This window comes from Dermatophagoides farinae, chromosome 10, assembly GCF_024713945.1.
Source record: "Dermatophagoides farinae isolate YC_2012a chromosome 10, ASM2471394v1, whole genome shotgun sequence".
Taxonomy (NCBI): domain Eukaryota; kingdom Metazoa; phylum Arthropoda; class Arachnida; order Sarcoptiformes; family Pyroglyphidae; genus Dermatophagoides; species Dermatophagoides farinae.
In genome coordinates this window covers 220762-248761 of record NC_134686.1, presented here as the reverse complement: position 1 = coordinate 248761, position 28000 = coordinate 220762, and the positions used below count along the sequence as shown (strand labels likewise).

The 28000-nt window shown below is 32.7% G+C and overlaps 7 protein-coding genes across 9 annotated transcripts; 3 read left to right on the top strand and 4 right to left on the bottom strand.

The window, feature by feature from the left end:
- Positions 1 to 3647, bottom strand: LOC142597838 (uncharacterized). Its single transcript, XM_075734443.1, has one exon. It carries the CDS (start codon positions 3645 to 3647, stop codon positions 165 to 167), a length of 3483 nt encoding a protein of 1160 aa, XP_075590558.1. The 3' UTR covers positions 1 to 164.
- Positions 3648 to 5111: 1464 nt separating this feature from the next.
- Positions 5112 to 8954, top strand: LOC124490456 (uncharacterized). Of its 2 annotated transcripts, XM_075734444.1 has the most exons (6): positions 5112 to 5248; positions 6259 to 6341; positions 6405 to 6721; positions 6781 to 7536; positions 7598 to 8352; positions 8419 to 8954. In XM_075734444.1, exons 3-6 carry the CDS (start codon positions 6457 to 6459, stop codon positions 8833 to 8835), a joined length of 2193 nt encoding a protein of 730 aa, XP_075590559.1. In that variant the 5' UTR covers positions 5112 to 5248; positions 6259 to 6341; positions 6405 to 6456; the 3' UTR covers positions 8836 to 8954. The 2 variants fall into 2 exon arrangements, with proteins under 2 accessions (XP_075590559.1, XP_046908909.2); XM_047052953.2 differs by lacking the exon at positions 5112 to 5248 and having other exon boundaries at positions 5896 to 6341.
- Positions 8955 to 9594: 640 nt separating this feature from the next.
- On the top strand, positions 9595 to 10473 carry LOC124490199 (uncharacterized). The gene is made up of 3 exons (XM_047052660.2): positions 9595 to 9973; positions 10045 to 10218; positions 10290 to 10473. The coding sequence occupies exons 1-3, from the start codon at positions 9698 to 9700 to the stop codon at positions 10335 to 10337; spliced, it is 498 nt and encodes a 165-aa protein (XP_046908616.1). The 5' UTR covers positions 9595 to 9697; the 3' UTR covers positions 10338 to 10473.
- LOC124490194 (sodium/potassium/calcium exchanger 5-like) lies at positions 10368 to 12476 on the bottom strand. 2 transcript variants are annotated; one of them, XM_047052654.2, is made up of 4 exons: positions 12036 to 12476; positions 11859 to 11973; positions 11480 to 11780; positions 10368 to 11407 (listed from the first exon to the last, which is right to left on the bottom strand). In XM_047052654.2, exons 1-4 carry the CDS (start codon positions 12276 to 12278, stop codon positions 10552 to 10554), a joined length of 1515 nt encoding a protein of 504 aa, XP_046908610.2. In that variant the 5' UTR covers positions 12279 to 12476; the 3' UTR covers positions 10368 to 10551. The 2 variants fall into 2 exon arrangements, with proteins under 2 accessions (XP_046908610.2, XP_046908609.2); XM_047052653.2 differs by having other exon boundaries at positions 10368 to 11780.
- Positions 12477 to 12811: 335 nt separating this feature from the next.
- Positions 12812 to 15888, bottom strand: LOC124490193 (uncharacterized). The gene is made up of 2 exons (XM_047052652.2): positions 14183 to 15888; positions 12812 to 14111 (listed from the first exon to the last, which is right to left on the bottom strand). The coding sequence occupies exons 1-2, from the start codon at positions 15208 to 15210 to the stop codon at positions 12911 to 12913; spliced, it is 2229 nt and encodes a 742-aa protein (XP_046908608.2). The 5' UTR covers positions 15211 to 15888; the 3' UTR covers positions 12812 to 12910.
- Positions 15889 to 16332: 444 nt separating this feature from the next.
- Positions 16333 to 19183, bottom strand: Rrp6 (exosome component Rrp6). The gene is made up of 6 exons (XM_047052651.2): positions 19068 to 19183; positions 18699 to 19007; positions 17532 to 18638; positions 17277 to 17476; positions 16614 to 17208; positions 16333 to 16541 (listed from the first exon to the last, which is right to left on the bottom strand). The coding sequence occupies exons 1-6, from the start codon at positions 19068 to 19070 to the stop codon at positions 16482 to 16484; spliced, it is 2274 nt and encodes a 757-aa protein (XP_046908607.1). The 5' UTR covers positions 19071 to 19183; the 3' UTR covers positions 16333 to 16481.
- A 340-nt stretch (positions 19184 to 19523) lies between these two features.
- alpha-Spec (alpha spectrin) lies at positions 19524 to 27983 on the top strand. The gene is made up of 5 exons (XM_047052650.2): positions 19524 to 20047; positions 20295 to 20733; positions 20803 to 26933; positions 26996 to 27614; positions 27676 to 27983. The coding sequence occupies exons 2-5, from the start codon at positions 20359 to 20361 to the stop codon at positions 27796 to 27798; spliced, it is 7248 nt and encodes a 2415-aa protein (XP_046908606.1). The 5' UTR covers positions 19524 to 20047; positions 20295 to 20358; the 3' UTR covers positions 27799 to 27983.
- Positions 27984 to 28000: the final 17 nt, after the last annotated feature.

Below are 28000 nucleotides of genomic sequence, written 5' to 3'. Positions count from 1 at the left end.
TCAACAAAATGAAAACTTTATTTCATATAATTTAATAATACGATGTCTTTACCGATATAAATCAAAAACATAATAAATAAGAAAAATCAATACAGCATAAAAATAAACGACGAAGAAGAAACTCTATTCATCTTCATCACGGTCAATACTCAATTTCTTGTTAGTTAATTATCGCCACCTATCGACCGATATTTTTTCAACATTCCTCCCCCGTTTTTTGGCGATTTCCAAGATAGCCAATTATCAATATTCACAGACACGGGCTTGGTTCTCCATTGACGACATCTGTCATTCATTGACTTAATTCGAAACATTATCTTTGTCATTAACATTGGAATTCGATTGCTCATCTCCTCATTGATACTTCGCTTCCACGGATCTGGGGGCACATCAATTTGTTGAAGCCATTCGTTATAACATTTTCTTTCCAGGTCGATATCGGTTACTTTCGATTTGATAGTATACAGACGTACAGCCACAGGACACTGAAATTGGTTGATATTGCGTTCAGAACGTTTTACATTGTTCGTCACATTGGAATACAATATAAGATGTTTAGGTCGAATCATTCCTTCAATCGATTTGGCTCTAATAGCTCCATATGATAATGCGATTAATTCACCAATAACAATTTTTCGTTGGATTAAGTTTGATTTTTCATAAATTAGCGACATTATTTCGTCATCCGATACGTTTACGGCAATTCCAATCGTAACAAACGGGCTAGACGATATTCTAAATGGCCGACGGATAAAACGATAGCACATCGAATTGTCTTCTAGATTCAACCACAAAAACTGTACGTAATCCCGATGTTCCTTGTCGATTTCGATATTATGAAAAACAGATTGTATACCATTGATTATACCGATTGGTTTCATGCAAAACTTCAATAATGGTCGAACGATATCCCACAATATGATTTCTTTAAAAATCGCTTTATTCCATGGTTGTTTTTCATCATCTCGACTAATCACAAAATGCGGTATACGATAGCTGATGTTCGGTGCTATTTTCGTCGGTTCGATTACTTCTTTTGTTTCCATATCATTCATCATTGAGCGATACTGTTTTCGCCGGTCAACGTTCATTTGCATCAACATATGATTCATCACTTCTTTAATTTCATTGACATTTGGATCGATTTTTTCGTTGATAATAAACGGTACTTTGATTGAATATTGTTTGCTCGAATCGTCGTATTTAACATCTTCAGTTTTACAATAGTTTGTCATAACTTTATTCATAATCAGTTTGGATTCTTTATCGACATTGTGTTCTGGACCAATTTCGTTACCGATGTTCTTGCATGATGACAACACTCCGTTCAAATTTCTTGACAATCCAAACACTGTCCAACCTAATGTTGTTCGTTTGGCCACGAGATCGATCGATAATCGTTTTTCATCTTCCAACTGTATCTTGTTGATGTTGTCCAGACCAATCAAAATATCTACCATCTTTGGTTCATCATAAAACGGAATATTTTGTTGTCGTATCAATAATTGTTGTTCATGATTTACACAATCGAATCGTAATGTATTTATTTTATCGTTGATGCGGAATTTCAAATGTTCGTTGCTTCCATCACAGATTGGGATCGATAATGAAACCACTTTACTTCCGGTAATAGTAGGCGTTGATTGACTTAGCGTTTCCATACAAATCGGTTCAACTTCATCGGTTCGCAATTTCCATAATTCGGCTAATCGTCGTGAAATGAATGATGATCCTGATCCATCGTCGAACAACACTCTTACGTTACGTCCGTTAATCGTAGCCATCGTTGTCTTGTATAGACTCGTGCTGTTTTGTGTCAACAAATTGTTTGTTACGGATTGTTTCGATGATTGATTCACATTTGACGCCGATGATTCAGCAATTTGTTTCGGTACTGTTTGATCATTACTAGCATTATTCGTTGATTCAATTTCGTTTGTCGTGGTTGGTGGAAATGATTTGGGTTTCAAATCGTTGCACAAATACGTTATATGATTCTTGTTACAGATGTCACATTTGAATCGTCGATCACAATCTTTACTGTTATGTCGGAAACCACCACACCTGAAACACATTCGTTTATCGATAGCAATTTGTCGTCGTTCTTGTATCGTCAATGGACAATTCTCTGTTTTATGATTACCGTCGGCGAACATGCACGTGTTTGTCGATGTAGTCATCATTACATTATTCGTCGTTCGATTTGCAACCATGCTTGGTCGATTAGTCGATTTTACATTCAGATCACTGGACGCGATCTGCGATATAGCCGTTCGTTCTCGATCGAGGCCTGTTTTAAAGTACTGTAAGATTTGCTCCAGTGTGATAGCACGTTTATCGCCGATATGCATGAAATGTGCTCGATCGATTTTCTGTAGTAGCACGCCCACTAACGATCTCTCTTCTGAAGCGAGATTTGCGCTTGATAATGTATTTCTTATCAGTATGGTAACTTCCACTAATGCCTCCCAGTCTCGTTCTGATGGTCGCAATGATAAGAACGGCGCCTTCCGAAGTCGGTCCACTAGCGCGGGAATTATCCGATTGGGACTGGCATAATGTTCGTCGAGTTCAGCCATTATTGAAACCATTGTGCATGTATTTGGATTAAAGCACTCGATGATGTAGCGATCTTTGTGCGGCAGCAAATCAATGATTTCCATGATTTTATTAGCATTTCCTCTGATTTGTGGATTGTCGACGACGTAATGTTGAATCGTTTTCCGAAAAGTATGATATGCTAAAGGATCACCGTTGAATTTTTCAAGCTTCTTCGCGGCCACTTTGGCTCCGCCCGACCAGTTCATCTGATATTGATTATAATCCCACCAATAAGCTTGATCGTTGTAATAATAATATTGACCGTTATAATAATATGGAACGTTTGGATGTCGATAACTGTTATACGATGATGACGATGGTTGAGGATTATTTACGTACGGTGCATTCGGCTGCTGTTGTTTTTGATTATCGTTCGATGTTGATTGTTGCTGTTGTTCACTTTCGCTATTCGATGTCGATTGCTTTTGATGATGATAAATCGTATACAACGGTTGATTGTTTTCGTTACTTGACGTCGATGGTTGTGGCATTAATATTGGTGTTGCATCAGGTGGCGTGACATCGATAGTATCGTATGATTGATTGTTTTGGGTAGCGCCCTCTCGTGATGGATTCGTTTCGATTGTTTTCGTTCGATTTTTCGTTACATTCAACTCGTGGAATCGATTGACGACTTTGATTACATGATCCGCGATACATGGATATTGTTCAGCGATTCGGCTGATTTCGTTACATTTATCTTCGGTTAATTGTCGTTCAAATTTCGTTAAATCATTCCTTTCGGAATTTCGTTCGATAACATCCATACTTTGTGCGTATTTAAACGCTAAATCCACCATCGATTTCATTTCATCAAACGGTTTCTCTTCTTCGGATGTGAACTTTCCATCCTCGATAATCAACTTACTATATTTGTAGTATTCATCGTATAATACTTTTCCCGTTTTGATTGCAGCCTTTACTCCTTGGTGAAATATCGATATATTGTTTATACGTATCCGTTTAACCAGATCCTTTACTTCGTTCCTCAGCATTTCCGGATTTATATCGTCACCGTATTCGGTACCCGCCCTCGTAAGAACCATCTTCGTTCTCGTTTCGTCGTTGCGGTTTTCGATTATTCGAACGTTTAATTTCGTAGCTCGTTGATTATCGTTATTCGTTCTCGTGCTGAATCGTTCGTCGTTGTTTACGTTCGTCGTGGTCGTCGTTCATTCGTCGTCGTCGTTATCGTTCGTCGTCGTTAATTTCGTTCGCTATCGTTAATTTCGTTTGATCGTTATCGTTCGCCGTCATTCGTCGTTGATCGTTCGTCGTCATAGATCGTCGTCGTTACCGTCGTTTGTTATTCTCGTCGTTCGTTACTTTCGTTCGTTCGTTCGTTCGTACGTTTGTCGTTCGTTTGTCGTTCGTTCGTTCGTTCGTTTGTCGTTCGTTCGTTCGTCGAAAACCAATATGTTGCTTAGCGAGGCAATCATATGGTGCTGATAACGTAAATGTAGTAAAACATACTCAAAAGAAAAACAAACGATCGCTGATCAACAAAATGAAAACTTTATTTCATATAATTTAATAATACGATGTCTTTACCGATATAAATCAAAAACATAATAAATAAGAAAAATCAATACAGCATAAAAATAAACGACGAAGAAGAAACTCTATTCATCTTCATCACGGTCAATACTCAATTTCTTGTTAGTTAATTATCGCCACCTATCGACCGATATTTTTTCAACAACAATGAAAAAAAACAATTCAAAGAAACATTAGTATACAGGATTCAAGATTAGTCTCTTTTAATTGTATGATAAATTGCTGTATCAGGTTGAAAATGACAAGAATTATTTCAAGAATGATGGTTTTCATTGTGAAATCGGTGAGCATTTTTTTTGGTGATCAAACAGCAGCAGTATATATTCTGTGGATTCAAAATATATTGTTTTGTTTTACAATTGAATTGAATGGTGATGATCTGGTTTGATATTCATATGAAAATAATTTTTTTAATGAAAAAATGAAAAATTAAATTTATCAAGTACAATTTGTATTTAAATCAATCATTCGATCAAATTCCATGTACCAATTACTTCCGAGAGTCACTGAACGATGTTTCGACGAAAAAAAATGACAAAATTTATCGAAAAATTATCAAAAAAATTTTTCTTTTGTGTTTATCATTCATAGACAATAGTTTTTATTTTGAATTTATTATTGATAGTGGCAAACAAACTTTTTTCTGGTGATACATTCATACACAAACAACATCATCATAATCATTCGAGCGAAAAAGCATTGATTTGATAAAAAAAAGCGTCGATTTTTAGTGCACACACAAACACATTATATTTTTTTTATGTCACAAAATTCGATTGGACCCATGAAAAAAAAGTATCTTGTTTATCGACCACACGCTACTTGAAATTGGGAAAAAACAATTACGTTGTCAATAATAATAATATGAAATCGATCAAAAGGAAAATGTTTGCATACGTCAAACTCTGTGATAATGTTTATGTTGTGGTGTGATGTGGCTAAAAATTTTTTTTCGTGGTCATATTTAGGTCATCAACAAGTTACATCATCAGTACGGAAAGAGCATCGGCAAACAAAAAAGAGAAAGAGTGATGACCTAGAATGTCTTTCTTCTTCTTGCTACTATAGCCAGATTTTAATATCTAGTAATGTAAGCAAAATTCCGGTTCATTTAATCAGTACAATCCTTTTTTCTCTTCTTTTCATTTTGATTACTCTTTTATCAATGCAAGTGATGAATCGATCAGAGAGATCAATCATCATCATCAATAAATCGTTATGGAAATTTGATAATTTGAAAATGTAACACACACTATTTATTTGTTTATAAAAAAATTTTTTTTTTGAAAATCCATCTAATGTTGTTAATCAAGATAGATTCGATCAACGGTGGAAAAAATAAAACTTGACCTTGATTTAATAACATTATCCAGATAGAACCAGTCAGTTTTTTTATGTAAATGTATGAAGACGTCTTGGTTGAAATATTCAGTATTTTAAAATTGAATAAAAAAAAACTAGATAACCAATGAGAGGGTACAAAAAAAACGAGAGATAAAAGACGATAATAGTTTATTGGAAAATTTCATTGGAAAAAAACTGTCTAAATAAAATAAAATGATAAATGAATAGATGGATATATAATAATAATGTAAATAGTAAATAGTAAATAAATTAAAATCATGCAATGAAAAATGAAAAGTTGATTGACAACAACAACAACAAAAAAAAAAAAAAAAAATAATTCTAAAAATAACAAGCATGAATTTCCATTTTATTCGCTGCTATGATCACACTATATAGACTTCGATTGATGCCAATGGCAATTTTTTTTTTGAATCGATTCCTATCAATAGAAAGTCGTGCTGTATAGTTAGAATTGATGATAAATCAAAAAAAAAAAAAAAACAGCACTGGTTGCGGCATTTACTAATATCATAATCATAGTAATAGTAACATTACAATATACTGTCAAGCTGTTGACGCAATGTTTTTTTTGTCGCAGTTTGTTCAATTTAAAAACCTGATGATCATCAAACAAATTTGTTAGTTTAATGGTCATCATGGAGAACAATACAACAACAACAACATGTGAACAATCAAATTCAAATTTAAATTTAAATCATGATAATAGAAATGTGTATCCACCATTGTATCTAGGAACCGATAGCAGTATGGCTGAAACATTTATAAATATTTCAAATAAAATCCAAACCAACAACAATTCACAACATTCGAATAAAGTAAGCGAAAAATACATTTTTTTTCTAAATATTTTGAATGATAATTATTGAATAATTCAAAAGTATCCTAAAGCCCTCAAAAATGCTTCTGGAATAATTTTGAAAATTCATATTTATGACCATTTTCATTTCGATTGTACAAATTTATACATGGACAACATGGCCATTATATTTTATTGTACAACAACCATGGAAAGCTAAACGTTTGAATGATCGAATACGTATAAAAATATTTAAAGGAAGTAATGATTCAAAAATGTCACCAATTTATGAACGTAATGATCCAGAAATTCTTGATTATCCATTTTTCAGCTATAAATCTGTAACACAAATTTTTCAATCATTGACCGATCATTTGGATCGTGATCGTAATTGTCTCGGTTAGTGTGCGCAAACACAATTTTTTAAATTTATTCATCTCTTTCCACATCTAATTTAGGTTATCGTCAAGTGCTTTCAGAAGAATCCATTTTAAATGATAAAGGTCAAGAACGACGTATGGATGGACGTAAATTGAAAAGATATTACCTCAGTGATTATAAATGGATAACATATGGACAAGCACAGACAACAACAAGAAATATTGCAAAAGGTTTAATGGCTAATGGTATAACCGAAGGTGATAGAATAATGATCTTTGCTGAAACCAAAATCGAATGGATGCTATCGTTTTTGGCCATTCCACAAACAGGTGCTGTTGTAGTTACAGCATTTTCAAATTTAGGAACCCGTGGTCTATTATATTCGCTGGAACAAACTGAAGTTGATACTGTTATTGTTTCATTTGAATGTATTCAAATATTACAAGCGGTTTTAGCTAATTCTTCCAAACACAAAGTGAAAAGAATTATTTTCATGGATGGATTCAAAAAACCAGATTTTGAATTCCCATCAAACATTAAGATTTTTTCATTGAATGGTATTGAACGATTAGGTGAACAATGTATAAAAGAAATGCGTGATAAACCATTATATTCCGGATCATTAGATCGCTTAATGATTATAATGTATACATCGGGAACAAATGGCGATCCAAAAGCAGCATTGATTACGGAAAATCAACTTTTTGTTTCGATGAAGGCAATGTATTGTCGCGTTCGTTCTTTGGTACATGAAACAGATAAACAAATCTATGTTGCATATTTGCCATCCGCACATATTTTGGAATTGACACTGGAATTATTATTCTTTCTTGGTAATCTAAATTTTAGGATATTTCAATATTACATTTTCGATAATTACCCATTTTACAACAGGTGGTGTTCGACTTGGCTATGCTTCACCATTTACTTTAACCGATTCAGCTCCCGGTCTTGGTTTAGGTCAAAAATCAGACATGAAATTATTGCAACCAACAATAATGACAACAGTTCCATTGGTTTTGGAGAGAATTCTTAAAGAAATTAATGAAAAATTAAAAGCTCGAACACCGGTATCGCAACAAGTTTTTCGATTTCTTGCCAATTATAAATCAGAATGGACAAGACATGGCTACAAATGTAACATTGTAACGAAATTAATATGTCCAAAAGTTCGTGAACAATTTGGCAATAAATTAATGTTTATGATTTGTGGTGGTGCACCATTAAATACACGAACACAAGCAACAATCAAATCAGCACTTGATGTTATTTTCATTCAAGGATATGGCTGTACGGAAACAACTTCATCACCAATTTGTATGGATTTCGAAACTCTCGATTATGGAAATTGTGGATCAATTCTGGCAAATGCATATTTTCGATTACAAGATTGGGATGAAGGCGGCTATTCAGTACGCGATCGTCCTAATCCTCGTGGCGAACTCTTGATTGGCGGTGAAATTGTTACAATGGGATATTTTAAAAATCCTCACCTGACCAAAGAAGTTTATTATACTGATGAGAATAGAATCAGATGGTATCGAACAGGAGATATTGCTGAAATGTTCCCAAATGGTTTTGTTAAAATTATTGATCGCCGTAAAGATTTAATTAAATTACAGAATGGTGAATATATTTCGTTGGGGAAGGTATGTATTTTTTTGAAATCAAAAACTTGATTTCATTTTCCTTTTTCAATCCTCAATAAAAAAAAGGTGGAAGCAGCATTAAAGATGTGTCCATTAATTGAAAATGCATTCGTATATGGTGATATTTATGCAACTGAACTGGTGGCTTTGATTAGTCCGAATCAAAAAGCATTTGAAGAATTATCTCGACAAATGGATAAAAACAATATGACAATTGAAGAAAAATGTAATGATAAACAAATAGAATCAACATTTCTTGAAGCAATCGTTGATGTTTCCAAACAAAGTTCGCTGACTAAAATAGAAATTCCAAAACGAATCAAAATAGTGCCCGATGTATGGTCACCTGATAATGATATATTAACAGCATCAATGAAATTGAAAAGACAAAATGTAATGAAAAAATACAATCAAGAATTGACCAAATTATGTAATGAAAGAAAAATAATATCGGATAATCAAGATAAAAATCATAATTGCTAATTTCAAATAATGAATAATGTGATTGTTTTTTTGTTTTGAAAAATGGCAATTTGATTTTATTTTGTTTTTTTTTTGTACAAAAAAAAATCATAATAAAAAATGTTATGTTATTATGTATTCATCAAAATGATTGGCATTTTAATAATGGACAAAAAAAATTGAAACTGAGTTTGATTTTAATAACAATGTAGCGAGAAAAAAAAACTAAATTCAATTAACGCGTGGTAATTAATTAATTCAGTTATATTAATGATGACAAACAAAATATATAAACAAAAATCCTGATCAAATGTTTGGTTTTTTCTGTTGCTGCTGCTGCTGCTATTAATTTGCATTAACTTGTGATAATTTTATAAATATTAAATATTTACTGTGATTGGAATGGAAAAACAAAATTGTCCTTGCTACAATAATCCATCAATAATGGGATGTACGAATAATAAACGACCAAGTTATTGCCAAAAAAGTAAGTTAATGATGATGATGATGATGATGTGATTTAAAAAAAGTAATGGGTTGATACAGAAGCAAAAAATACCAAAAATTGTTTCATATATGAAAAATTAGGGCAATTGAATAACATTTTTAGTGAAAATTCATTTTTTTTTTCAATCACTATGGTTTTTCGAATTTTTTCGATAAAATAAACAAGCAAGAAAAAAAATTACTTATTCAGCAAAAAAAAAAATTAAAAAAAAAACATTTATCAATTAATCTCGATCACCATAACAACGCTGCATTGAATTTGATATTTAAAAGCTTAGTAGCAACCTGTTGAAAAATTCACTAGATTTTGTTTGTCGAAAAAATCCGTTACTTTAGCATCGAATCGAAAAGCTTTAATTGATTTAACTCACACAAAATGTTTCGAACAATTTTATTGTTTTTCATTGTTTATTGTTCATTTACTATAGGATCCAGAGCATCGACGGAAACATCGGCAATGGAAACTATTGATGCTGGTCGTGTTGAAAAATCTTTGGCCAAATTGAACATAACATCACAAACAAAAATTCATGATTTGGTTCCAGGATCCGATCAACTCAAAGATGTCTATACGGCCTATGATCCATCATTTATCAAACAAGAAATTGATATTTTCAAGCTAACCGTTGTTGAAACAACCACAAAATTTTTCGTAAGAATTGAATTTATTTTTTTAGAATTGAACACAATTTTTAGACAAAACATTTTATTTATTTTCTCTAGACGGCCCTTTTGTCTGATCCTGAAGAACGGAAATTTGCTGACTTTAAAGATTTCGATAAACGAATGGAAACATTTGTCGATAATCTTAAATCATTGGCCAATACAATTAAAGATGAATTGAACAAACCAAAAGATCAGCGAACCAAATATGGATTGACACCATTTTCAGCTCTTGTAAGTCAATAAGTTTTGCTTGTAATTCATATTCTCTCACTAACTAACATTTTCTTATTTTCTTGATGCAGAATAACGTAGAAAGTGGAATGATGTTTGGATTAAGTCCGCCAAAATAATGATGAATTTCATTATTTTATAAAATAAAATTTTGACATTTGAATTTGAATTTTATTTTTGTGAAAATAAAAAATTCACTTTTGTTTTTTTCCAATAAATAAACCAATATCATTGTGTTTGATGATAAGTAGCAAATTGTATGAATCTTGATTTCCAATAATAATTACCACCGGGTGTGTGTGTGTGTATATATTCATCAGGTTTATGTGTGGATTATGCAAATACAATTTCAACAAAACTTGCGATAGTAATGAAAACAACATAGATAGCAGTGCAAGTGATACCGACACCTAAACTTAATTTCCATTCAAACATTGATAATGATGTAATCAATGCAATAATTGCTATTAAAAGTGAAAATGTTGTCAATGGTAAACCTTCAGATCTTATTGGCACGGATGTGATTGCCGTATTCAATGTATTGAAATCAATCATATTGATAATTGATTTGATAAACCATGGTAAACCAAGACAGATAAGAATGTCGAAAATATTCGATCCAATTGAATTACAAAGTGCCATATCGACTAAACCGGCTCTTTTGACGACGAGAACGCTGCTTATTAATTCAGGTATTGATGTTCCAGCAGCCAACAATGTTAAACCGCTTACGGTTTCAGGAATTTTAAACGTATTGCCAATAATTGTAACCATCCATACGGATAAATAGGTTAATAAAATGATCCAAAAAATCGAAATAATAAATGTTGCTATAAACCAATAGCCCATTGGTTTTGGTATTGTCCAACGAAATATAAATTGTACTGGATACATTATAATCTTCATGAATAGATTACTTTCTACCCAATTCTCTTCTTCAATAACACCATCTTCAGTCATTGATGATAAACGTCGGCTTGAAGATGAACTCGTTCGTGGTCTAGGCAATTCATTATTGCCATCAAATTCTAATGGAACCGTGAGTAGTGGAGTTTTTTCCGATAAAATTATCGCCGTTGGAGAAACTTTACCACCACTACCAGCAGCAGCAATATCACCAAGTTTTGTATTGTAATACATAATGATTAAATATATACAAAACAAACAAAACATTGCTAATGATTCAATCCTAAAAAGTAAATTAAGAGAAGAAATTTTAGTTATAATAAAACAAAATATATTCAAAAGAAAAACAACAAACCAATCTACTAAATTATCCTTTAAAACCAGCAATAATGTTGTTACAGTAATTAGATAGAAAATTGAATCACGAATTATAGCAAATTGTGACACATTTGCTTGTTGATTTGAAAAAAAGTATGATGCAAATGAACAAACAGCCGGTATGAAGATGATATTGAATACAGCTGATCCAAGAATGGTTCCTGTACCAATATCATCTTTCGAAATGAATACACCAATTACAGATGTGAATAATTCTGGTGCCGATGTTCCAATTGCCATAAAAGTTGCACCGGCAACATCGGCAGGTAATTTTAATTCTAAGGAATTGAAAAAAATAATTTTTAGTTTTGTCGTATGTATATTTATAAATAATGGATCAAATATTGGCATATTACCATCACTGATGACACCAAGTGAGGAAAGAAAATAATAATCACAAACAATACCCAATGATAAACAAATATAAATCAAAAGGAAAAAATGCGCAATGATGCCACCGTTTTCACGAATCTTTTTTTTAAAAAAAATTTAAAATTTATAAAATTTATGAAAAAGAAATGAAAAAATCTTACATGATCGGACATGAAATCTGGTGGATAACTATTTGATGAATAAATCTTTTGGATTGTGATATTACCAACAATGTTCTGTTCATTTTGTTCAACATCAAATGATGATGATGATGATGATGGTTTATCGGTAATGTTAACATCATTATCAATTCTTAATGAAAAAATTATACCGGTAAAAAAAATTAAAATTAAATTTGGATAGATCCAAAACGATGAATTTTTTCTCTTGAATTTTATCATCATGGCCAAGGTTATGAATTATATTATGGATGAATAGATTGAATCATGACGACAACTATATGAAGACAAAGATAGAACACAATGATGCTCTAAATCAATTTTTTACATCGCTATAGTAACCAGAGATAGAGATGAGCGAACGTATACGTGAAACATCAAAAATCTGAATCTCTTAATCTTTTTTTTTTCACTGACGTCAATCGAAAAAAAAACTGGCAAATTGAATCATAAAAAAAATCACCAGGAAAAAAATAAATATGACCAAATCGAAAATGATAGCCGAAAAAAGAAACAAAGATTATCACCAACATCAAATATAGCTATACGGCAACAAGTGAAGTGTTTTTTTTTTCATTTTCATTTTTAAACAACAGAAAAAAAATACACAACACAGCTAATCTTGAATTTTTTTTTTTTTGGCTGTTGTCTTGTTTGTCGTATACCAGCAGAGATAAGACAGCAAGTGTAAAACACAAAAACCAATCATTGTTGTGTTGTGGAAAATCAATCAAATCAAATCGATAGAAAAATGTCAATTATTAAGAAACAAATTTTTTTAATACAAAAAAAGACAAAAATAAATAATTCGGTACATAAAAAAGGCAGCAATTTTTTCTCCATTTGTACAATAGTTATTAGTTAGTTAATTCAACTCTTGCATGGATCTTACCATCAAGCTGTGGTAATGTTTGATGATCATCTTTGATGTTGATCCACAAAGAATCGGAACCACAATCAAGTTTTTCTGATTCACTTGATTGTCTTTTGAAAAAAAATTCTTGTATACCACGTTTGGTTGGAATTTGTTGTTTGAATGACAATAAAGTGATATGTGGTCCAATCAATGTCAATTTATGTGGAACTTCTTCATTAGAAAACTTAACATATGCAGGTATTGTCACCGAATTGTTAGCGGATAATGAATTGAATTGAGCAATAAAATGTGGTGTCGGTGATAATGGTGGTGGTGGATGAATGATTTGTTGTGGATTAGTGTGATGGGGATATGGTGCCGATGATGATTGATTAGATGTGGATGGTGAATCGGCATTCGGTGTTTCGAAAACTTGTGCAAAATGTTTATCTAATATGGCTTGACCACTCTCATTTTTAAGTGTACTGAAATCGATATTTTTCAATGCCAAACCTAGGCCTGATTCTCGATGATTTGATTTGCTCGATGTTTGATTATTGTTGGTGGAATTTTTGCCCACACCAGCTTCACGTTGTTGAACGCTGCCACCGCCGTGTTGTGATCCAGGCAATGATGGTGAGTGTGCTCGTTCAAAAGATATCAATGCTTGGCTTAGTTTTATATCAGTTTCTTGTTCTGAACGAACTTTATTCAATTTTTCAATCAATCTACGTGCAAATTCATCAGGATTTTCCGTTGGTAATAGTTGATTTTTCATCTGTTGAGGTGGAGGCCTTTGAAATCGTTGTGTCAATGTTTTGTTTGATAATGATGAACTCATATTACGTAATAATGATTTTCTATCACGTGAACAAACAAACGATGAATCGCTGGATGATATGGATTCAATTTCAGAGTCTTTTTTAGAATTATATTGTACTGATGAATATTGAGCATGTCTGTTTACATGATACGGATGTGGTGGATTTTCCAATGCATAAAATTGAAGATGTAATCGTTCCCTGCTTGCAGCGGGTTGATTCGGTTTGTTCGATGATAATGATCTAAGTTGTGGTTGTGGTATTCGTGAATGCTGTTGTTGTTGAGAGAATTTGGGCACAACCTCTATGACAGTTGAATCACCATCTTCGCTAGTTTCATCAATAACTGGCATATCAAATCTTTTTACATAATTATTGGACCTTTAAAACAATGATGAAAAAATGATTAGAAATTATTTTATCTCATAAAAAATGATAATAATAATAATTACTCTGAAACAAATTCTTGTTCCGGATCATCCAAAGATTCCGATAACTGAGGTGATAAATGGTTTTCTTTTGCTTGTAGCGATTGTTGATGATTCAAATCAGTTTTGTAGCACGAAGCGATTTCAGCAGTCGGTTGTTGTACATTATTCGTCCAATCGAATTTATTTATGTAATCAAGAAATATTCTTGATTTAAGAAAATTCTGATAAATGGCACCACTTAATCGAGATTCTATCTCATTAAATGCTTCATTAAATGTATTCTCATCTAGAAACTGTAGCTGCTGTTGATTTTGGCGATTTGTATCCAATGATGATGAAGATTTCGAGCTATTTAGTTGAATTTTATAGACATCTATTAAATGTTGTTGACATTCTTTGGATAATTCAAGAATTTTTGGATTCAATATAAAACGTTTGAATATCACAACAATTGAACGTTTTTTTGTGCTAACATCAATTTCAGTTGATTTCAAACCTATACATGCGAAATAAAAATTTAGCAAATGATCAAGTCCAGTTTCAACTGTATATTGACGAAAAAGATTAACACCATCACGATCATCGATCAATGAACGAAAATCTCTTGACCAACGATCAATTTGTGGTGTTTCATCAGTAGCTATACTTGATGGTGTCGATGTTTCAATTGGTGGTGTTTGATGATTGTCATCAATTTGGTCACGTTGCTGTTGAACACATTTATGTGATTGATTAGTCATCTTTTCAATAGGAGGACTTTCAACAGAATTTCTTGTTACTGATGTACAATTTAACCATTGATGTGGTATCGATGATGGCACTAATGTTGATGAAACTGGCTGTGGTTGTCCTAAACAAGCATTGGCCAAAACAGATATATGCTGTCTAGTATTAAGATTTGTATGATGTTGTTGTTGTTCTCGTTCTTGACGACGATAATAACCAGGACTTAGAATAATTGATGCTGTTGCAGCTGATTGTTGTTGTTGGATCGACGAAGATGATGGTGAAGGTGATGAAGTTGGTGATGATGCTGCTGCAAGGCTCATAGTTTCAAGATCAATTTACAATTTGGAAACATTAAAACAAAAAAAAAACCTAGAATTCATTACAAAATCATTGTGTTTTCATAAAATTACAAAGTTTATGGATAATAAAATATATAATATAAATGAGATTTGATGATCAACATTAAATTATGACATTTTGATGATTCAAATTCATCATGGTTTATGATTCAAAATCGAGAACACAAAATGGTGCAAATCATGCATAAGATAATTCATTGATGTAAGAAAACAACAAATTTTCAACAACAATAACAACAACAACAAAGTGAGAAAATAAATTATAGTGGAAAGGCAATGATCCGATTGTGTGTGTGTGTGTGTGCATGGAAAACGATCGAGATCAATACACAACAACAACAACAACATCATCATAATAATCAAGAATACCATGGGCCATTATCATCGCCACTGCTACTACGAATGATCATTAAACAAGTCCACATTTGTTGTTGGTGTTGTTATTTGGCATATAAACACATACACATTCAATGAACCAAAAAAAAAAATTTTTGAGCAGCCAACACTAATACCACACACCATAGCAATCATATTAAGACGATGATTATTCGCTACGAATGATCACGATCATCAAACAACGACGATCCCACACACACACATGTATTATTACGACAATATAACACTTGTAGATTTTTTTTCACAGAAAATTACGACTCAAATACATTTGCGCCATCTAATAATGATGGACATAAGTGTCCATATTTCAAAAACATTGGATTTCGGCAATTTTTATTTTATTTTATTTTACTGTTGCTAATAAAATGATATCTCTATTTCAATAATTTTTAATCATGCAACATTTATGAAATTAACATAAATATAAACACATTTCATTCACCAATTTGATTCGTTTGTGATTAAATAAAGCCACTTTTTTGACAAACAAATAGATAAAACCTTTGATCAAGGATTTTATCAAACACGTATTGAAATATAGATTTTTTCGGTGATGATCAAAAAGATGATCGTAAAACTGATAATTGTTCGCATTGATCAGACAAAGTAAGTAAGAAAAAAAATAAAGAAAATCAGAAGCCATCACATACATATCAATATAAAAAAAACATAAAAGTAACGTCATAGTGAATAAATAAATTATAATTATTTTAATTGTATAAAAAAGAGAAAAAAAATCAATCCCAAAGAATGTTTGATGAATAATGAAATAAAATCTTTTCTAGTTCACCAGTATAGGGTTACCTGATTTTTTCGGTACATTCGATAAATGTGATTCACTGTGATGACGATGATGATTGTGATTGTTCATCTTTTTGTTTCAATTTGATTAAATACTTTTCAAATATAAAAAAAGTGGAGAAAAATTTTAAAATAAGTCTCTCTTTTCGTAAATAAAACAGACATACCCTTTGATAAAATGTTATATAACCATCAAAAAGTTTTTCCATTTCAACATCAATTTTAGATTTCGGCAATCTTTTTTCTTTTTGATTTTTCTTATCGTTAGTGGAGGATTGATATTTTTTCGAACAATCAATACTATCATTATCAAACATATCAATCAATGAATGTTGATTCATATCCTTAGTGATCGATTGGATTTCATTAGATGATGATGATGTTGAAGTATGACTTCCATTCATTGGATCATCATTGTCGGCAAATTGTTTGTGAGATATAAATTTTCCAAATTCTTTCGACCATCGTAACAATGGTTGTTGATCATCAAGAACATGATCATGTTCATGAGACAAATGATCATGATGATCAGGATGATCAATAGCCATTTTGTTGGGATTTGATGAATGATGATCAATCAATAGATCATTGGTTAAATCGATAGTAATATCAGTTTTCTCTTGTGATATAACCGTCGTTGAAGAATGTTGATCAATTAAAACTTTTGATCGTGCATCGAATATTATCATATGTATTTCATTGATATATTGACGGACCAATGGTGGTATAGGATTACAACAGGCCAATATTCCTTGCTGTTCTCTAAATTATAAGAAACAAATACAATGAATGAATGAATAATTGTGAAAAAAATCATCAGCTATTTATACCTAGGTAAGATTTCACAAATTTTCAACAAAAGATTATTTGGTAAAACATAGCCTGTGCTCTCATCTTCTTGACGTGCGATGACATCACGCCAAGCATATAATGATTTCAGGGCAGCCATTTGTCGTTGATTGAATCTTAGATTATTTTTCCAAACTAAATGAACATGATCATTGATTTCTGGAAGTTTTTTTTCATATCGCTATAGATCAATAAAATTATCATTAGATTCTATGAATATGAACTCAATAATTTACCTTAAGGCACATTTGTTGACTACGTTCCATAACAACACGTAAAAGATTGCCGGTTTGATCACTAGTGTTGAGCAATTCTTGTTTTAATTTTCGATAAATATACAAAAGAAAATGTGTATCACAACGAGCATATTGAAGCATTTCATCGGGTATTGGACGCATTCGCCAATCAGCCAATTGAAAACGTTTATCCATTTGAAATTGACAAAATTGTTCCACTAATGACGATAATGATAGATGTTGATATCCGAGAGTTTTGGCAGCAACCCATGTATCGAACATATTTACAACATAAATACCAAGATCACGTTGTAGCCAAATAATATCATATGTTGATGAATGAAAAACTTTCAGTATCGAAGGTAATGTGAATATTTCATTCAATAATTGCATATCCTGCCAAAGTGGAAATACATCGATAATATAATCAGTTTGATCGGTCGATATTTGTAACAAACATGTCAATCCCTGATAAGATCTGAATGAATGATGTTCAAGATCTATGGCAATTTCTTTGAAATTTTTAAGTTCACGAACCAATTCACAGAGTTCATCACGTTTATTGATAAATTTATATGGTTTTTCTTGTATCGATGGTGGCGGCTTGAATTGGTTTGAATCGTGTTTAGTAAAAAAGCTTGATGATATTGTAAAATTTTCAATTTCATATTGATACGGGTGTTGATAAGAATGTTTAGGATAATTATATCCACTTAAAAGATTTGCTGGTGGTTCATTCTGCGGTAGCGGTTTCATAGATTCTTCCAACGAAACAATTGCATTAGGTTTTCGCCTAAGCTTTGGTATGAAAGGTGTTGAATATGCATTATCTACTTTGATTTTGTATGCAATCTGAGGACGTTTAACATTTGATGCAGCCATAAACATAAAATTTCTCTTAGATTCTAAATGGCCGGTATTGTTATTATCAGAATGTTTTCGTTTGATGTTAACGCCTAAAAGTGGGCCATTATTATTTTTGCTAAAATCTTTGATGAATATCCTAGAATTATTTTGTTTTTGATTGACATTCATCTGAACTTGTATCAAATTAGATACGGAATTTTTCTTTTCCTTCAAATTTTCTGCACATTCAAAATAATGTATCTGCAAAACAATCGTTATCATTCAAATTGTCAAAAACATTTTAATTACCGTGATAATTACCGTTTTGTCGATAAGGGCATCATCGATTTCAATTAATTTAGCAATTTTTTGTTGATCATCAAACTTCGTTCGCGTAAAATTACAATCACGGCTATTTGGATTGAGATCATTTTGATTCAATTTAGTTAGAATTTTCAATGTATTACAACATTGAATTTTTATTAAATCTTGGATTTTTTCATTCTTTTTAGCATTTGAATTTTGCATAATTTCCCGTGCTAATAGAATAGTTTCTTTAATTTTATCATTAAAATCAGCTGTTGTAAAAGAATCGGTTGCCGTTGTATCCGAAACTGATGATGAAGTTGTCTATTGTGCAGGAAATAAAATTTAAAGATATATTCACTTATTATATGAAAAATTACAAACCATGATTTGATGGATTTTATTGTTTAAATTACAAAAAAATTAAATAAATTGTCAAACATAATAAAGACCACGTTTGGTTTTAATTTCCATCAATACACGTGATTTATGGACCGTTCAAAAAGTATGTGTTCAGAGAATCGGAAATCCGAATTGAATCTGTATATTATGACCTATTCATATTTATCCATTATTTTAATTCGACCAGATCATCTTTGTGGTTTTGTTAACCTCGATTTAATATATGAATAAATGATTTATCGTCTTTTATTTTTCGACTAAACAAACCTTATAGATATAGATATAGAATCTTTAAATGGCTAAATTTTAAATGACAATCCAATTTCAATCTATCACCCCATTTTATAATTATTGTTCCAACAATGAATCATTCATATTGTAGAAAAACAATAGGCTAAATCATCATTATATGGCAATCATCATCATCATCATTGTTGCACATTTGATTAAATGGTCGTCAAGGCTACACTATTCACGTCTTTTCAAATACAACTGGCTGGGCGCGGTATAGGTTGAATACACACATAGCAATGTATTTTTTTTTTTTTGCATTATAAATTACACACATACGGTTGAATTGTATATGGATCGGCAATACAAGCACACTGGCCGTTTCTGCACAAAATGTCTATCGACAATCAGTGATTCACAATGCTACTACCCAAATATCATCAGTATTGACACACACACACACACACACACGACATCATATATAAATCCACAATTATTTGTATGTTTACAAATTTTTTTTTTTTTGGATCGCCCAGTTGGATCCGAGACGCCGAAAAGCCCTGAAAGAATCCATTATATAGCCGAAAAAAATATCTGGATATCATTTGTATATTTGCCGCATTATATCAACGAGTAGTGTGAAAAAAATCCTGGTTATTTTTTTGTCAAATTATCATATTTCTTTAACTATTATTACCATCAAATATATCAACATAAAGTTGTATTGTATTGTATGTATCAAGGATAATTGTATATCAACTTTCTAAGACCAACACCCATTTATTGATATTTTATCGAATATAATAAGATAAAATATTTTCATATATTTTTGGGTGGATCATCATTTCTCTCTATCTATGTGTGATCATAATTGTGTCACATATAATTTAATGAGATTTTGTTATTTATTTTCCATATTTCATGCAGAGTGACTAAGCTAATTTTTCTTGTGGTTTTGTTTTTGATAAATATATATAGATTTATGACCTGAAAATCCGCAAGTGTTTTGTGGATTCATTATCATCAACAACACAACAAAACAATGGAAAACATTCCAGTACCAAAAGATATTAAAATATTGGAAACAGTTGAAGAGATTCAAGATCGTCGTCGTACCGTTCTTGGTCATTATGATGCCTTTCGACAAAATTCACGTATCAAACGATGTAAACTTGAAGATTCTAAACGTTTTCAATATTTCAAACGTGATGCCGATGAATTAGAATCATGGATCAATGAAAAACTTCAAGTCGCCCTCGATGAATCATGGAAAGATCCAACGAATTTGCAAGCGAAAATTCAGAAACATCAGGCTTTCGAAGCCGAAGTTCATGCCCATGCTAATGCTATTGCTGAATTAGATGCAACTGGTAACGATATGATTTCCCAGCAACATTTTGCTTCCGAAGTTATAAAAGTGAGTAACCTAAATTTTTTTTTTGCTGACAGTTTGAAATAAAATTCAAATTCTATTTGTTGTACATAGCAACGATTGGAAGAATTGCATCGATTATGGGAAATGTTGATGATTAAATTGAACGATAAAGGCTATAAACTTCAACAAGCTTTCATTTTGGTTCAATTTTTACGTCGATGTGATGAAATCATGTATTGGATTAAAGATAAAGAAGCTATCGTTTCATCTGGTGACATTGGACAAGATCTGGAACATGTGGAAGTTTTGCAGAAAAAATTTGACGAATTTAAAAAAGATATGGCCAGTCAAGAAATTCGAATCAATGAAATTGATCGTGACGCTAATGATTTGATTCAAAAAGATCATCCTGAAAAAGAACAAATCGCTAAACGTGCTGCTGAAATTAAAGAAGCTTGGGCCCGTTTGATTGAACTTCGTCGAATTCGTGAAGATAAATTATTCGGTGCAAAAGAAATTCAACAATTTAATCGTGATGCTGATGAAACCATTTCGTGGATCAATGAAAAAGATGCAGTCATTTCACCTGATGATTATGGTAGAGATATGGCTTCAGTGTTGACGCTTCAACGAAAACATGAAGGTGTCGAACGAGAATTGGTTGCTTTGGCCGAAAAAGTGGATCAACTTGAAAAAGAAGCACAAAATTATACAGAAAAACATCCAGATCTTCGTGATCAAATTTTAATGAAATTGGAAGAAATTCGAAATGTTTGGTTAGCTTTGCAACGAAAATCTAGCGAAAGAAAAATACGTTTAGAACATTCATACTTGTTGCATCAATTTATGGCCGATTATCGTGATTTAATGTCCTGGATTCAAGATATGAAAACAATTATTGCCTCAGATGAATTGGCTAAAGATGTTGCTGGTGCTGAAGCACTTTTGGAACGTTTGCAAGAATATCAAACTGAAATTGATGCTCGCCAAGATGCAATTGTTAAATTTAAAAATTCTGGTGATGCGTTAATTGAAAAAAATATTGCACCAGAAGAAGTGCAGCAAAAATTGGATCAATTACAAAAAGAATATGATGCTTTGATAAATCTTCGTGAAGAACGTCGAATCCTATATGAACAATGCATGGATTTACAATTGTTCTATCGTGATACAGAACAAGCTGAAACATGGCTTACTAAACATGAAACTTTTCTCCTTAACGATGATTTAGGTGATTCATTAGATTCTGTTGAAGCATTAATTAAAAAGCATGAAGATTATGAAAAATCATTGGCAACACAATCAGAAACGGTAAAAAATTTAGACAATTTCGCCACACGATTAATTAATGGTCAACATTATGCCAAGGATGATATTGAAAAACACCGTCAAGCATTGTTGAAAAGACGTTCTGAACTGTTGGAAAAAGCAGCTAAACGTCGACAAATGTTGGATGATTCCTATCAATGGCAACAATTTGAAAGAGATTTTCATGAAATCAAAGGCTTGATTGTTGAAAAATTGAAAACTGCTAGCGATGAAAATTATCGTGATCCAACAAATATTAACGGCAAATTACAAAAACAACAACAATTCTCCCAAGAATTGAATGCCAATCAAAGCCGCATTGATGAATTTAATAAAAATGCCCAGAAATTAATTGATCAAAATCATTATGCCTCTCCAGATATTAAAAATCGTGTCGATGAAACGAATGAATTGTGGGCCACTTTGATTGATCTTGGTGAAAATAAAACTGCCAAATTACAACAAGCTGTCGAACAGCAGAAAGTTAATTTAATTTCCGAGGATATTGAATTGTGGCTTGCAGAAATTGAAAGTCAAATTGGTTCAGAAGATTTGGGTAAAGATTTGACATCGGTACAAAATCTTTTGAAACGTCATAATATGCTTGAAGCTGATATTGCTACACATCAAGAACGAATAAATGATATTGTCAAACAAACCAATCAATTCATTGAAGGTGGTCATTTTGATGCAGATGCTATCCGAGAAAAACAAAATGCTTTGGTCGATCGTTATAATAAATTGAAGATTCCAATGGAAAAACGTAAACGCCGTTTGAATGATGCACTTCAAGTGCAACAATTATTCCGTGACATAGAAGATGAAGAAGCTTGGATTCGTGAAAAAGAACCGGTAGCTAGTTCGACGAATCGTGGTCGAGATTTGATCGGCGTCCAAAATCTGATGAAAAAACATCAGGCTCTAATTTCTGAAATCAACAATCATGAACATCGAATTAAAGCTGTAGAAAAAACTGGTAATGATATGATACGAAAGGAGCATTTTGCATCCAAAGATATCAAACGACGTTTGACTTGGCTCGAAGAACAATGGAATGCATTGAAAGAAAGAGCAGCTCGTCGTAAACAAGAACTTGAAGATTCATTGCAAGCACAACAATATTTAGCAGATGCTAATGAAGCAGAATCATGGATGCGTGAGAAAGAACCTATTGTTGGCAGCAATGATTATGGTAAAGATGAAGATTCCACCGAGGCATTGTTAAAAAAACATGAAGCCATTATGGCCGATTTAGAAGCATTTGACAATACTATTAAATCATTGCGGGAACAGGCTAGCAGTTGTAAGCAACAAGAAGCACCAGCTGAATTTGTTCCTGGACGTGAAGCTGTTGTTGCTTTGTATGATTATGCTGAAAAATCTCCTCGTGAAGTTTCTATGAAAAAAGGCGATGTTCTCACATTGTTGAATGCTAGCAACAAAGATTGGTGGAAAGTTGAAATCAATGATCGACAAGGTTTCGTACCTGCCGCATACGTTAGACGATTAGAAGACAATCTTTCATCAAGTCGACAACATTTGGGCCAGAATTCATTGCCAGCACGTCAAGCACAAATAGAAGCTCAATATGAATCATTATTGGCTTTGGGTCGTGAACGAAAACGTAAACTTGAAGAGGCTCTTCGTGGATTTCAGTTGGTTCGTGAAGCAGCAGAATTGAGTCAATGGGTGAAAGATAAAGAGCAAATCAATGTTGTCAATGATGAAGTTGGTGAAGATTTAGAACAGGTAGAAGTTTTGCAGAAAAAATTTGATGATTTTATGGCCGACATGAAAACAAATGAACTTCGTTTACTCGAAATGAATCAAATGGCCACACAATTGGCCGAGTTGGGTCAAGTCGAAGCGGCCAATAAAATTAACCAACATGTTGGAGATTTGAATCGAAAATGGGTCCAACTTACCGAAGCCACTCAGCAACGTGGCCAACAATTAGCATCGGCTCATGAAGTTCAACGATTTCATCGTGATATTGATGAAACTAAAGATTGGATTCGTGAAAAAGAAGATGCTCTCCAAAATGATGATTGTGGCCACGATTTGCGTTCAGTACAAACGTTGCAACGAAAACATGAAGGCCTGGAACGTGATTTGGAAGCCTTGTTAGAAAAGGTTCGTCAACTTGAAAAGACAGCCAATTCAATCGAATCAAAACATCCAGAGTCAGCTGAAATAACTCGAATCAAACAGATTGAAATTATGGAAATGTGGGTTAACTTGAAAAACAAAGCTGATGATCGAAAACGTAAGCTACAAAATTCGTATGAATTGCAACGATTCTTGAGCGATCACAACGATTTAATGGTCTGGATCAATACAATGATGGGGTTGGTTTCATCGGATGAATTAGCTACTGATACTATCGGTGCTGAAGCTTTATTGGAAAGACATCAAGAATTGTCTTCTGAAATCAATGCACGTAAACAAACATTCCAGAATATTGAAGATTTTGGTCAACGTTTGATTCGTGAAAATCATTATGCTACGGATTTAATTCAGAAAAAATTGGAAGAATTATATCAAGCTTTCCAAGAATTGAATAGCTCATGGGATCGTCGCCAACATCGTTTGCAACAATGTTTGGATTTACAATTGTTCAATCGAGAATGTGAACAGGCCGAAAATTGGATGGGTAACCGTGAAGCATTCTTGAAAACACAGGATGATGATGATAATGTGGAAATTCTCATCAAAAAACATGAAGATTTAAATAAAGCTATCAGAATCCAAGAGGAAAAAATTGAAAATTTAAAAAAATTGGCCGATAAATTGATTGACAAAGATAACTATGCTAAAGATTCCATTAAATCAAAACGTGACCAAGTTTTGGATCGTTGGAATCTGCTTAAAGATGCATTGATCGAAAAACGTTCCAAACTTGGTGATTCTCAGTCAATTCAACAATTCTCTCGAGATGCAGATGAAGTGGAAAAATGGATTACAGAAAAATTACAAATGGCCACTGATGAATCATATAAAGATCCAGCCAATATTCAATCAAAACATCAAAAACATCAGGCATTTGAAGCCGAATTGAATGCCAACAAAGAACGAATTCAACAAATTTTGTCCATGGGCGACAACCTGATTGGCAAAGGTAAATGTGGTGATGGCGAAGAAGCTGTCCGAGACAAATTGATTTTAATCACCGAACAATGGAAATATTTGACCGAAAAAACAACCGAAAAGACCATTAAATTAAAAGAAGCCAACAAACAACGTACCTATAATGCTGCCATCAAAGATTTAGAATTCTGGTTAGCTGAAGTTGAATCATTGTTGAATAATGAAGATGTTGGCAAAGATTTAAATTCAGTGCAGAATTTACAAAAGAAGCATCAATTATTACAGGCTGATATTGAAGCCCATGAAGATCGAATTAAAGACATGAATGCTTTGGCTGATTCATTGAATGATGCAGGACAATTTGATAGCGATGTTATTAATGAGAAACGAAATGCAGTCAATGAACGTTATCAACGTGTATTGAATCTCGTTAATCATCGACGTAATCGATTGAATGAAGCAACAACCTTGCAACAATTTCTTCGAGATATTGCTGATGAAGAATCATGGATTAAAGAGAAACAATTACTTGTGTCTTCAGATGATTATGGCCGCGATTTGACTGGTGTTAAAAACTTGCATAAAAAACATAAACGTTTCGAAAATGAATTGGCAGCTCATGAACCAAATATTCAGGCTATCCAAGAAGCAGCGCAGAATTTAATGCTTGAATCTAATTTGGGCAAGCCAGAAATTGAAACTCGTTTACATGCTCTTGAACAATTCTGGTTGCGTTTAAAAGAAATGACGGCCATTCGAGAAAATAAGATTGAACAATCATTGTCTTATCAACAGTTTTTGGTTCGCATGGAAGAAGAAGAAGCTTGGATTTCAGAAAAATTACAACTTTTGAATTTAGATGATCTAGGCGACAGTATGGCATCGGTTCAAGGTGTCCGTAAAAAACATGAAGCCTTTGAAAATGATTTTGCTTTGCATAAGGAACGATGTTTGGAAATCATTGCTGCTGGTGATGTCTTGATCAACGAAGATAATCATCATGCTGATCAGATTATGCAACGACAGAATCAATTGCGTGATCGATTGAATCGTTTGGAAGATGCTGCTAGACGACATAAACAAAAACTTGAAGATAATCATGCCTATTTGGAATTTATGTGGAAATCCGACGTTGTTGAAAGCTGGATTGCTGATAAAGAAATGCACATTAACAACAATGATTATGGTCGAGATTTGTCATCCGTGTCTACATTATTGACTAAACATGAAACATTTGATGCTGGTCTTCAAGCATTCGAGCAAGAAGGAATTCAAACAATTACCGAATTAAAGGATAAATTAATTTCTTCGAATCATGCACAAAGTGACATTATTCATAAACGTTATGATAATTTGATAGCTCGATGGCAAGATCTACGTGCAGCTAGTGAAGCTCGAAAAGCTCGTTTATTGAAAGTTCAAGAACAATTCAAACAGATTGAAGATTTGTTCTTGACTTTTGCCAAGAAAGCTTCGCAATTCAATTCATGGTTTGAAAATGCTGAAGAAGATCTTACTGATCCTGTACGTTGTAATTCAATTGAAGAGATTCGAGCATTGTTGGATTCACATCAACAATTCAAACAATCATTGGTAGCTGCTGAAAACGATTTCCAAGCTTTGGCAGAGTTGGATAGAAGAATTCACAATTTCAAGGTTGGTCCTAATCCATATACTTGGTTCACTATGGATGCTTTGAAAGAGACATGGTTGAATTTACAAAAAATTATTGCTGAACGCGATGCTGAATTGGCCAAAGAATATCAACGACAAGAAAACAATGACAAACTTCGTCGTCAATTTGCTGCAGCTGCTAATGAATTCCATAAATGGATCAATGATGCTAGGTATGTTCTGATTTTTAGTATTTCAGATTTCGCTATAACTGCTTTATTTATTTCAAATTTAGAATGTGGCTTCTTGATGGTGGATCAATGTTAGAAGGAACAGGATCATTAGAAGCCCAATTGGAGGCAACCAAACGCAAAGCATTGGAAGTACGTTCCAAACGTGGTGACCTGAAGAAGATCGAAGAGTTGGGTGCTGTTCTTGAGGAACATTTGATTCTGGACAATCGCTACACCGAGCATACTACTGTTGGTTTAGCTCAACAATGGGACCAATTGGATCAATTGTGTATGCGTATGCAACATAACCTAGAACAACAAATACAGGCACGAAATCATTCCGGTGTGACGGAAGAAGCATTAAAAGAATTCTCGATGATGTTCAAACATTTCGATCGAGAGAAAAATGGAAAATTACCACATGCAGAATTCAAAAGTTGTCTTCGTGCATTGGGTTACGATTTGGAGGTGATACCACCAGGCGAACCTGATCCTCAATTCGAAGCAATTCTTGACATTGTTGATCCTAATCGTGATGGCTACGTTCAGCTGCAAGAATACATGGCCTTTATGATTTCCAGGGAAACAGAAAATGTTTCGACTAGTGAAGAGATTGAAAATGCATTCCGCGCTATTGCTACCGATGGTCGACCATATGTCACAGCGGAAGATCTTTATTCGGTAAGATTTCTTTTGACTTACATATTTGTCATGGTTAACATTTATTTTATTCTCTATGCAGAATCTCTCAAAGGAAATGGCCGATTATTGTATGAGCCGTATGAATAAGGTTACTGATCCAAAAACAGGAAAAGAAGGCTACGATTATGTGGAATTCACACGAACATTATTCCAGATACAATAAAATCATAACTTACAGAGAAAACATTTGATCTAAATTATACAATTCCAGATATCACCGTGAAATTTTTTTTCCACTTTATAGTAGATTATAAATTTTATTTAGACATTACAAGCAGAAAAAATAATGATTCCATATTTTATATTTTATCGTGTCATTAAAATAAAATTCGATGAATTTAACCACTATCCAGATGATTTGTCGT